This window comes from Eurypyga helias, unplaced genomic scaffold (assembly GCF_000690775.1).
Source record: "Eurypyga helias isolate BGI_N326 unplaced genomic scaffold, ASM69077v1 Scaffold48864, whole genome shotgun sequence".
Lineage (NCBI taxonomy): Eukaryota > Metazoa > Chordata > Aves > Eurypygiformes > Eurypygidae > Eurypyga > Eurypyga helias.
In genome coordinates, this window is record NW_010249133.1 from 1 (window position 1) to 11,560 (window position 11,560).

Sequence of the window (11,560 nt, forward strand, 5' to 3'; positions counted from 1 at the left end):
AGCAGCGGAGGGTGAAGAGGCGGCTGACGCTCGCTGCCCTCCTCTACCTGCTCTTCATGACCGGCGAGCTCGTGGGTGAGTCGGGGCTTTCTCTGCCGGCTCTCCGGCCCGGGTCCCTGCCGTTGCACCGCTCCGGCCTCGCGTTTAAGTGTGTACTGGGAGAAACCGTCTGTCACTCGGAGAGACCGGAGAGATGTAGCTGCAGGGGCAGGGGGTGAGGAGCAAGGTCCACCTGTGTTTGCCGTACAAGAGAAGAAAGGAATTTGCGACTTCCCTTACCTGAATCTCATCAGTCCCCCGCGTGGCATAAACCAGGCGGTTTTTGATATGTCTGATGTTAGGGTTAGGGTTTTTGGTATGTCTGATGGCTTTTTATTTCTCCTTGTGAGGTCCTCGTGTAAGTTGGTAAGGTGTTTTAGGCAAGGGAGAAGCAGCGTTTTATTACGGGTTTAATTAAATAGGTTAAACGGCTTCATCCTCAGTACTTATTAATCACTGCCATAAAATCTTGCTGTGTTTGCAACCGTTTCCGAGCATGACGTTTCCCACAACACCACCACTAATGTTGGCGGGTGTTTGCCCTTATTCACCAGAGACAGCAATACATGCTGCTCCGTACAGCTGAAGGGACGGATCCTGAGCTATCCGCATCAACCCAGTGAAGAAGTCACTCTTGACAACTCCCTGATGTCCTGCTCTGGACTAGCTTATGCTCCAGCCAGCCAGAAATCATATGCGCAAAGTCAGTTGAAATCATAGGTATTTGAATACTTCCCATCACAACACAGAGAATACCAAGGGGTTTGATTGAATTCTTTTGTTTTCTGTGTGTTAGTACCTGGCAGAAGTATGGTGGGTTTTTCCCTGGAAATTGGTAGCCCTATAAGCATGTTGATGGTCAGAAGGATGAGTCTGGTGCTCAAGAGCGGCTTTTGCTTTACATAAAAGCGTGCTGTCGTTTGCTGTGTAGGTTGAAGAGGCTGTACAGAATGACTGTGCTTTATTTAGTGGGCTACAGCAGCATAGGCTTGGAATAAAATTACATTTAAAGGTCCCTTGGATGCACAGAGGAGCTGTTAAATGTTACGCCTTCACCATTATCTAATAATTTTTACAAAGGATAGGTAGTATTTATCTTTTAATCTCTGTCCATGCATAAACCTCAGTGTCCCGTTACCGTTTTGGGTGGTGCCCGTCGGTGTAAGCATCCGCTTGGTGCTCCTCAGGCTCGGGAAGGATGCTCGAACTCTCATCCACCTTCCCCCGATCTGAAACCGAGGGGAGCGTTACACGGTGCCCACGCATTATGCGCGCACTCAGCCAGGTCTCTCTAGCAACTGTAACAATTAATTCCTTTTAAATTGCTTTCATTCTAACATAGGAGTCTAAATCAGAGCTAAGCAGATGAATTAATTGGCCATAATTCATGGGGGGAAAAAAGTCAAGTCACAAAAACTTTCAGGAAGTAAGGAACAGATGCCTCGGGTGCCCTGGCATGGGGGGTACATGCTCCCCCCCTCACCCTGTGCAGATGAGGTCAAATAGGACCCGAGCTCATCCCTTGGATCGCTTGTCCTGGGACTGTTGTGAATTCTGTCTGTAAGACAGAAGCTTCTACAAGAAGGGTACGCTGGAATATAAATAATAGCGTTTGTCCCACGTACACAGAAAAAAATCCCTAGGACAAGTGGTCCGTTTTTCAGAGAGAGACCAGCATACTGACTGCATCTGCACCAGTTTCATTTGGGGCCTTATGTCAGGAATGTGGGTTAATGGAGAACGTGGCTTTGTCCCTCACTGTCTCTCGGTGTGTGGTTAGTAATTAATAATGCTGCTGCAATCCATCAGCTTATCACGGGTAAGGCACTTCACCGACCTGTGGCAGGGATCTGGTTGAATGCCTCCGTTTGCCCCCAGGCTCTGATTTTTTGTCTGGCTGAGGTGATGGTTCAGCATGAACTCGGGTAAATCTGATGAACAGGGTAGTGTCGGATCTCAGGTGCGGACATCCTCTAGCATGAGAGGGATGTTATTTGGTTGTATTCATAGCAGAGTTCTGATAGATGCTGAATTTACTTCATCGGAAGGGCCCCTGACTTACCTGTGCTGTTACCGGCCCCGTTTCATTATCAGGGCACTGAGGCAGACAGCACGAAGGGCCAGACCCATGAAATACTGAGGCATCCGGCTTCCACAGAGAATAAATAGGGGACTTGGGTGAATCTACTTTCGTGGATCTTGACCTGAGTGACTTGTCACAGGGCAAGTAACCAGCAGCACAACGAGTAATTAAAGATGGAGCCCTCAAGTCCTGGGTCAGTGCCTGTTTAATTTATCGCACTCCAGCCCCCTACTGTGTTCTGTCTGGTTGGTTTTGAATTTTGGAACTTGTAAAATTGATCTGTAGCTCGGGTCTTTGGGAAACCTTGTTTGATCATATAGGGCATTTTAGCGGACTTCCTCCTGGGATCTTTGACGGATTTGAGTTTCTGAGAAAAAGGCAGAGAAGCCCATCAGGCAATTAATTTGTTCAGTAGAATTCTTTTTGCTGTCTGTTGCTGATGCCAAGATGAAGGAAATCTTGTTTCAGCAGCTTTTTTCTGAAATCTTGATTGGCATATCTTTTTCCCCAAGTACGGCCAAGCTTGTTACCACATCCCACCTCGCTGTTTGTTGTTTAATTTGCTGAACAGTCATTGTAAAAGTCAGACAACTACTTAACACTCTGCAGGGACCGTATTGCATCAAGAAGCGAAAAAGATGTTGCGAGTCCCAGTTAGCTTTTCCGCCAGGGTTTTGATATTTTTAGCTATGTTTAGACATTTCTCATTGATCGCCCAGGAAGAGGAGTGCTGTCCTTCACGGGTCACAGAAAACAGTGGTGAGCCATCAAGCTATTTGTAAAGGTCGTGGACTTCTTTCGTGTTTGAACAACCCTTGGGCACTGCCTTGAACCAGGCAGTGAACCGATACATAGGGAAACAGAGAACCTTTGATTTCAGAACTTCATAAATCTCAATTACGTTTTCTTAATCCACATGCTGCATCACAATTTGCTTCAGTACCCGAATCTTGATCCTTTTATTTTAAAGTCTTTACAAGTTTTAGAGAGGCCAGCTGAAATAGAATGGACTCATCTTGGATGGACGTGATTCGCAAAATTAATACATGTGAATTAACATACATATTCTAAATGTTTATACATGTAAACTACTGAACTGGATGTCCTTAGATAGAAATTTTTTTGTTCGTGCTGACCATAAAAGAGGCTGAGTTGCACATTTCTAAGTCACATTTTTTTTTAAATTGTGTGAGAACACAAACCTACTCAGAAAGAAAAGGCGCAACTCATTTTACGCCAAAGTTGTTGCATTGCTGAGTCTTAAAAACTCACTCTTTTTGAGCTGTGATGGCCTTTGGAAAATGAGAGACTCAGAAAAATTTGACTTATAAACTGGTGAACAACTGAAGAAGAGGGGATGGAGGAAAGGAACCGGTTGGAATGTGGTGTATTTGGTTGTTACCACAGTGTGAGCCATGCTGCTTGTGTTTGGCAGGGGAGGGGGGTGTAGCTCTGTCCGCAGATGTGCACGTACAGACACCCACAGCCAAACACCCCCCCTTTTATGACCAGCCTTGAGAGCAACCAGCCAGTTGTGAATTTGCTGCCTCTCCGTGATCAGCCTCTTCGCTAAGATGGTTTTAATTGTATACGAAGATGCCTTTACTCGAAATGTTAGTTGGAGCCTGCCAAATGGCACGCCAGCTGCATGCTTTGCTCTGAATTTACAGGCTGAATGACAAGCTCAGGGTAAAAAGAGAAACTAAATCTTAGCTGAGCTGACGCTGAAGATGTGATGTTTTCTGCGAAAACAGGCTTACCTGCAGGCATATGGAAGGCAACCTGTGCTGTCCTTGATTCCCCTTCGGATAAGGGAACCTTAAGAGAGAGGCGTATTGTTTCAATCTCTCACCCATCCAATAGCAGCATTAGCAATTGAATTGGAACAAACCCATTAACCTTTGATTGGAGGTTATTTATCTCAATGAAGCTCATAATTACAAGAAAAAAATGAAGGTAATAGATAAGGAAGAAAAACGCTGTGCAAGTCAGAGTCACTGCAGTATTTGTGGGCAGAACTTGCACACCCCTGCCAGGACAGGGAATAGTGAAGGTTAAAAGATAATGTAATAAAAATAAAAAGGGGGCAGGGTGGATTTCCTTGCCACTGAGTCATTGGAATCCTGTCCCTGTTCCGTAATGTCAAAATAGTAACAGATACAGTTTAATAAAAGGATCATCTGGTTAAACACCTATGCAATAAATACAGAGAGAAGATCCAAAACTATTTTGGGTCTGATCTTGCAAACATTGTGATGCCCGTAGTCTGTGAGAACAACAGGAGTGACTCCTTTCTGTGTTACTCTTAACAGAAAGCACGCTTCACGGCACTTGTAACTATGGGAGCTTTAAATTACAGCCTGGCATGTTGATTGCAATGGCAAACCTCCCCCCCGTTTAGTGATTGTAAGAAGGGCACTCATGCACTTAATGCACTGTTCTGAAAATAAATAACTGTAAGCTTTGCCAAGAGGATATTGCCTAGAATCATTAATGGCATACGTCCTGACTTTTCCAACTTTCCTTTGCAGGTGGATATGTTGCTAACAGTCTAGCCATTATGACAGATGCACTTCATATGTTGACTGACCTTAGCGGTATTATTTTGACCCTCCTTGCTCTCTGGCTGTCTGCAAAATCTCCCACAAAGAGGTTCACTTTTGGATTTCATCGCTTGGGTATGTAGATATCAGCTTTTGCTCGAGTATTTTAAGCAACAACTGTACAGAACACCTAATTCTAGAAGAATGGGTAACTAGATAGAAAGTAGCAATAAACCTAAAAGTGGCTGTATGTTTAACACCCTGACTCAAATGTCCCTTCATGGGCCATTGTGGATCCACTTTATAGTTTGTATTGCCACAAGGAAATAGGTGATAATAATAAAAAAAATTACATTTTAAACGGCAGCCAAAAGGGAAGTCTGATGGCAGTTTCGCTCCCTGAGAGCAGGGTGAGTCTGTCCGTCTCTGTGGAACTAGGATTTAGCGGATTCAGTTAAATTCTGAATGCTTGATTCATCCTTCATCTTAAAGAGGAAGGTTAGGGAATTGGATACACAAAGACATTGTAAATACCACTTCCTACAAATGAACCGTGGCCTAAAAGGTTTTCAGAGGGCTCGGAGGAGGGAAGCTGTCCCCAGGAAGAACAAGGGTGGATACGCAGCCGTGTTTCACAGCCCATCTGTGGTTACTGGGCTGTTGTACTGGGTCAGGCCCCTGTGCACCTCTGTGCTTTGGAGCTAAGGCCGTTGAGCAAGAGAGGGATGTGTTCTTGGGTCACTCACTGCTCCACCACTGCTGCTGCTTGAGTGACACGCTGAGGAGCTTGTTGGTGCAGGAGCTCTACATGTCAGTCAGTTGTTCACAACAGATTATTGCCAGCGCCCAGGATTTGCAAAGTCCGTTGGCTTCAGTAGAACTACGACACTGGAAAAAGATTCTATTCGACGTGAAAAATGGTATCTTAATCCAGAATTGAAAAGTTCTGTAGAACATATAATCAGAGCGCTGTGCCCTGCCAGAAGCCACATAAATCAGTATTCCCCTTGCACTCCCCAAACCACGCGAAGGAGAAGTTAAAATGTCCCATGGTTTGCAATATAGTAAGTTACTTAACCTCTGCCCGTTTTAGGTGTCTGTAAAAAGAAGCATAAACAGAATTATGTACTGAACCTTGGAAATGTATTTACAGGGTTCGTTACTTCACGTTTGGAAATGCAGTGATGATAAAGGGCATTTCCACGCGGTTGCTAACTGGATGTAATCATTCATAACATACAGCTGCAGGTCTTGTAGGCATTTTACCAAAAGCTTCAACCTTTATTTTTCATGAAATAGATAATTTCTAGTGTCCCAGTTTGCAGCCTCTGCTAGAGACATTCTATAGCGTTTATTTTTCAAGGAATTTCAGTCTTGCGTAGTTATTATTTACAGTTCTTATTTTGGCTGCTAGAACAGCAGTAGAACTCAACAGCTCCATCACCCCTAGTCATTTGTCATCAGTTAGTCACTAGTGCGTGAATGCCTGACTCTGTACACTGTCAAAGGTCTTCGGGGCTTCAGCAAGAAAGCACTAACGATGCCAGCATTTCCCATTACAAACTTTTCTTTCAAGACGTTTTAATTTCGCGATAGGAGCTTCCCTGATACTGAAACCTGACCTTGCAGGTATGGTATCCCCTAGTACTGAAACACGACCTCGCAGCATTTGCTCATACTCTCCTGAAGGATGTTTGCTGGCATTTATACATGCTTTAACCCTATTTGAACGTAGTTTGAGTAGTTTGTATGTCTTTGTAACTTTGCAAAACCCAAGTAGTACAAACATTGAACATGCCATGCCCTAGCTTAAAACAGGAGTATGTCCTTAAGAAAAAGAAAACTTACTTAACCAGTAGAATCTTACTCAGTTCTGTAAATTTTCACTGACTTTTCAATTAATTGAAGGGCTCCATAGCACTTTGCAAACACAAATCCCTGAGGATTCTTGCCACCTCACTTTCTGTATCTTGTCCCCACCCCAATTTTACTGCCAAGAAAAATACTGGCCAGACTGATGCCGTGGTGGCCCATGGGCCGGATCTGGGCCATAGAATTAGTCCCTATCACCTTCCACCTTCTCCCTGGAGAAGACAGGGAGCAGATTCTCACTTCTGAAACAATTACTGCTTCTTTTCTGCTGCCCAGACCTTCCCCTAGACTCTTCAAGTACAGGAGGTGGGATGGTTCAAAATTACTAATAACAGTGTTTTAAAGTCACATTTGTGAAATTTATCTGCCTGATTTTAGGCACCTCATCGGAACGCCGGGCCCCGAGGGCACAGTTTCACACATCAGTGAATGCTGGCAGTGGAACAAAGCTGCTTCTAGGGTATATCCTCGCTGTAACACATCTTTCCAAATAGCCTGTATGTAAGAAGCTTCTCAGCAAATAATATGAGCTCAACAATAGCCTGAATTTCATGAGAGATGTTAAAACATGACAGAATGTTAAAAATAAGGTACAGACTGAGCATCTGTCACAGAAAAAAAATGTGGAGCATTTGTTTAAAGCTGGGAATATGTGCAAGAAAAATCTCATCACTGACCTGCTTTGCATTAAGTTTTAAGATAATACAATACAGTAAGCATGAAAAGATTCCAATGAACAGTGGTTCTGGTGCTCATTATCACTTCTGTTTGCAGAACGATGAACTTTCAATCTCGTTCCCATAAACGTTGCATTGTAAATACAACAGAGCTATCAGTTGTCTAGTCAAATTTCAGAAGTAAATTAGCACTAGTTTTCATTTATTTGAATTCTCTTTGAATAGATAATATGCGTGCCCCATGTTCAGTTTTATTCCCTTTTCAGTGGTGAAAAGGAAGCTCACAGATTCAGGAATGGGTTAGAAAAGTGAAGACATCGTAATGGAAATTGCAGTCATGTCTAAAAAAGATGATATTCTTGAAGCCAAAAATAGTTCTGTTTCACCACCAAGTGGAGATAGGGCCTTGCTGAGAAGGAGCTGGGCAGATCTAAGCACAGATATGGAACCTGGCATTTTTCCATTGCTGCAGAGACAATGTTAGGAATGACAGAATCAGTCAGTCCACTGAGACGGCACACAGTTCATTTCACGAGAAGTGAAAGATCTCCGCACTGATCTACAGCGCTGACGTGACAATGGCTCTGTAAGGAACTGCAAGGAAAACACTCCCTTCCTTTGCAGAAAACACGCTTTGGGGTTGTAAAACCACAATGTGTTATTTCTCTGGTAAATGCTGATGTGCGAGGGTTTCACAGGTTTTTTTAAAAAGCGTTCTGGAAAACCTTCTAAGCAACGTGTTATTTTTGCAAGGCTGTTGCCCTGAATAATTTGCCTGCTTTGTGAAGAACACGACCGCTTGCATGGATATTTCCAGGATTTTCATGTTGCTCTGCAGTCAGCCGAGATCGTGACAGTTGCCTTTTAGGGCTTTGCCAGGCACTGACACGCTACTGAACAGCTGAAAGCGTTGGTGGGAGTTTCTTCTCCCATGCTGATGTTAAAATGTCAGTGCCTGGATCAAGAGATTTTGGCGACATTAAAATGCTGACATAGCTGTGTGGTTTTTTACTGTAAAATTCAGTAAATAAATTTAGAAATGACACCTTCTGCAGTAACTGAAGTTGTACTACATGCTGGCAGACTCAAAGCAGAGGGGGAAGTGAGGCAGTTCTCAGATCAGTATTCTTAAGGCTGTGGTACATCCAAGAGCAGAATTTTGCCCTTACTGGGGAATAAATCCGGGCAGCGTGTGTGGAACAAAGGGGAAGAATAACCATTACAGTTCCAAGTCAGTTAATTCCAACTCTGATCTTCCAATTCCCACAGGAAGGCGAAGATCCCAGGGATCCATCTGGCAAGTGACAGTAACGAGCATTATGCATAAGGATCGCAGATTGCTCGGGCAGGGCTGCGGACGTACGTGCCGTGCAGCGGAGCTAGCGTGGAGGTTTTCCCAGAGCTTTTTGTAGAGCCCTGTATTAACTTCCTTATAGCTGAGACAGTTTTTTTAACTGGGCGGGTGTTTTCTTTGTCGCTATCTTGCCCTTTATTTTTTCCTCATTTCAGCTGCAACAGGGCAATCATTTTGAATACCTGTATTCTTGGTGGTAGGACCTTAAAACTGTAGCGTGGACTCAGCCTCCTCAGGTTTCTATAGGCTATCACCAGCCCAGTTTCCTGGCGTGGGTACTGAGGCAGACAGCACTGAGGTCCATAAAATATTCAGGCCTATCTAGCTCCCAGCCGAACAAAAGGAACCTTGTAGAGAGCGGGAACCACTTCCCACAGATGTAAATGGCAGCAAGAAGGTGCAGGACAAAGACGTTTTAGTAGTTTTTATTAACTTTCTGATTTTCTCTATTCAGATGTGTGTGCCCGTTTGAAAGTCCCTGCTGATCAGATAAAATTCCTACACCAAAATGTTGCTCGTAACACACATACTTTTGGGAAATACGAGTATTTGGTAAACATTAGATAATGCTAAAACAGTGTATTACAGCAATACATTAGCTTACATTAAGCAATCCTTCCTGGCTGAAATCTGCAGTAAATAACATGTATGTGCACGTATGTCAAAAAGCTTAGGAATAAGTAACATGCCTGACAAGTTTGTACTGTTCAGTTCCTTAATCTTTTTCTATTATCTGCTGCGTCCTAAATACAAAAGGATATATATGAAGTCATGTATAAATCCAGCTTAATACTTGAAATCACTTGAAATCAAGCTTTCTCTTATTTGTAGGTGGGCTGGTGATGTTTGAGATCACCTTATCTTCCTCTCTCCTGGCCAGGGCCTTTCTCTGTCACTTCTCAGGCAAGAGTTCTGGGTGTCTGCAGAAGTCGCAGTCATCGCCTGGGCCGAAGTTGTCAGGGAAAACAGAATTTGAGGGATATACTGACAGGAAGGTGGGAAGGATTAGAACAAACTCCATTTGTTAATCCTATTTTATGAGCTTTATTTACGGCACAACTTGGTAGTTGTACGTTAGGGGTATAGTGCACATAAAATAGTTAAATAATGAAGGCTCAGTCCACATTCTGATTGTGAGATAGAAACAGATCTGAGACTCACTTTTGTGATGTTGTTTCCTTTCCGTTTGCAGAAGTACTGTCAGCCATCATCAGTGTATTGCTGGTCTATATCCTTATGGCATTCCTCTTGTATGAAGCTGTTCAAAGAACTATCCATATGGACTATGAAATAAACGGTGATATCATGCTGATTACAGCAGCCGTCGGTGTTGCCGTTAACTTGATGTAAGATCTCCCTTTCTCTCCATTACACTCATAAATGTATTTCTGATTAAGCTGCTAATTCATTCATGGCCTGTAACTTTAGCAGGGGATGTAATTTTGCTGGACCCCTTCATTTCCATGAATAAGATTACTTTTTCAATTCTTTGGTTTAAAAGTAAATAAAAAGGTAAAAAAAAAAAGGCAGCAAAAAGCACCAAGCCCCTAAGCCTGTTTCTTGGAGTGTTTTTCTTCTTTCGCTTTCAGAATGGGTTTTTTGCTGAATCAATCTGGCCACCTTCACTCCCACTCCCACTCCCACCCTCACGTACCTCAGTCGAACTCTCCTGGCGCAGCCCACAGCAGCAGCCACGGCCACAGCAGCCTGGCCGTGAGAGCAGCATTTGTACATGCCCTTGGGGACCTGGTGCAGAGTATTGGGGTGCTCGTCGCTGCCTACATCATACGCTTCAAGGTGAGGAGCGGCTAGTCTTGGAGGCAGGGCAGAGTTTTTAAAATTTCAGCTCCGGTGATTAAATTGAAAAGGGACTTGGGTTTGTAAGTAATAAAAAAATACTTGGGGATACTCTTGGTGCCTACAAGGAAGCTGGGGGGGACTTTTTACAAGGGCTTGTAGTGACAGGACAAGGGGGAACGGGTTTAAATTGAAAGTGGGGAGGTTTAGATTAGATATCAGGCAGAAGTTCTTCCCGGAGAGGGTGGGGAGGCACTGGGACAGGTTGTCCAGAGAAGCTGTGGATGCCCCATCCCTGGAAGTGTCCAAGGCCAGGCTGGATGAGGCTTGGAGCAACCTGGTCTAGGGGAAGGGGGCCCTGCCCATGGCAGGGGGGGTGGGACTGGAGGATCTTTAAGGTCCCTTCCAACCCATTCTAGGACTCAGAGATTCTAAGCTTCATACGTTCATGCAAAATAAGCAACGACTATTACGTATTTTGTAACTATTGAAACAAAAAGCAACATGAAAGTTGGAGCTGGAAGTAACTGCACATTTGAGTCACGGTTGTATAAGTCAGCTGACTTTCGTACATCCTTTAACACTCTGGAACTTCCCTTGCAGCCAGAATACAAGATTGCTGATCCCATATGTACATACGTATTCTCCATACTAGTGGTTTTGACAACCGTTCGAATTCTGTGTGACACAGGAGTTATTATTCTGGAAGGTAAGACGTGTGCACAGTCAGCTGCGCTTCACGTGTCAAATACCGAGCACTGGCACCTTTTTTGACATTATGATCAGTACCTCTAGCAGAGTGGATTGTGCCTGGAGACACCTTCATCCTGCTGCTGCTTGGGTCCCTTGGTTCTCGATGGCTCAGCTCAGTGGTGGCAGGCTTTAGGTGTCTCTGACCTCTGCCGGATGACGCAGGTCCTCCCTCTGCTCACAGAAACGTACAGAACTTCCTTGCCTGTCTGCAGCGGCTCTCAGCTCACCTAGGGGAACGCTTGCCCCGGCGCAGTTCTACGCTTGAATTACTTGTGGAGTTGAAGTGAATGTGAGTGCGTGTCAGGGGAGGAAGCAAGCTTCTGCTGTTAGTGCGGGGGAAGCTACAGGTAGAGAGTGGTGTAAAAAGGAAGAAGGAAAAAAAGAAAGCAAAAGCTGAACATTGTACCTGTACCTGTTAAACCTGTACTGTTTAACATCTTTG

The 11,560-nt window shown here is 44.2% G+C and overlaps 1 protein-coding gene across 1 annotated transcript; it reads left to right on the forward strand.

Annotated features, from left to right (window-relative positions):
• Positions 1-5: 5 nt before the first annotated feature.
• On the forward strand, positions 6-11,074 carry SLC30A4 (solute carrier family 30 (zinc transporter), member 4; the record flags this gene model as incomplete). Its single annotated transcript, XM_010151254.1, has 5 exons — positions 6-75; positions 4,654-4,800; positions 9,761-9,914; positions 10,158-10,365; positions 10,969-11,074. Coding segments are annotated over 5 exons (685 nt in total), but the record flags the coding sequence as incomplete, so codon positions are not given.
• Positions 11,075-11,560: the final 486 nt, after the last annotated feature.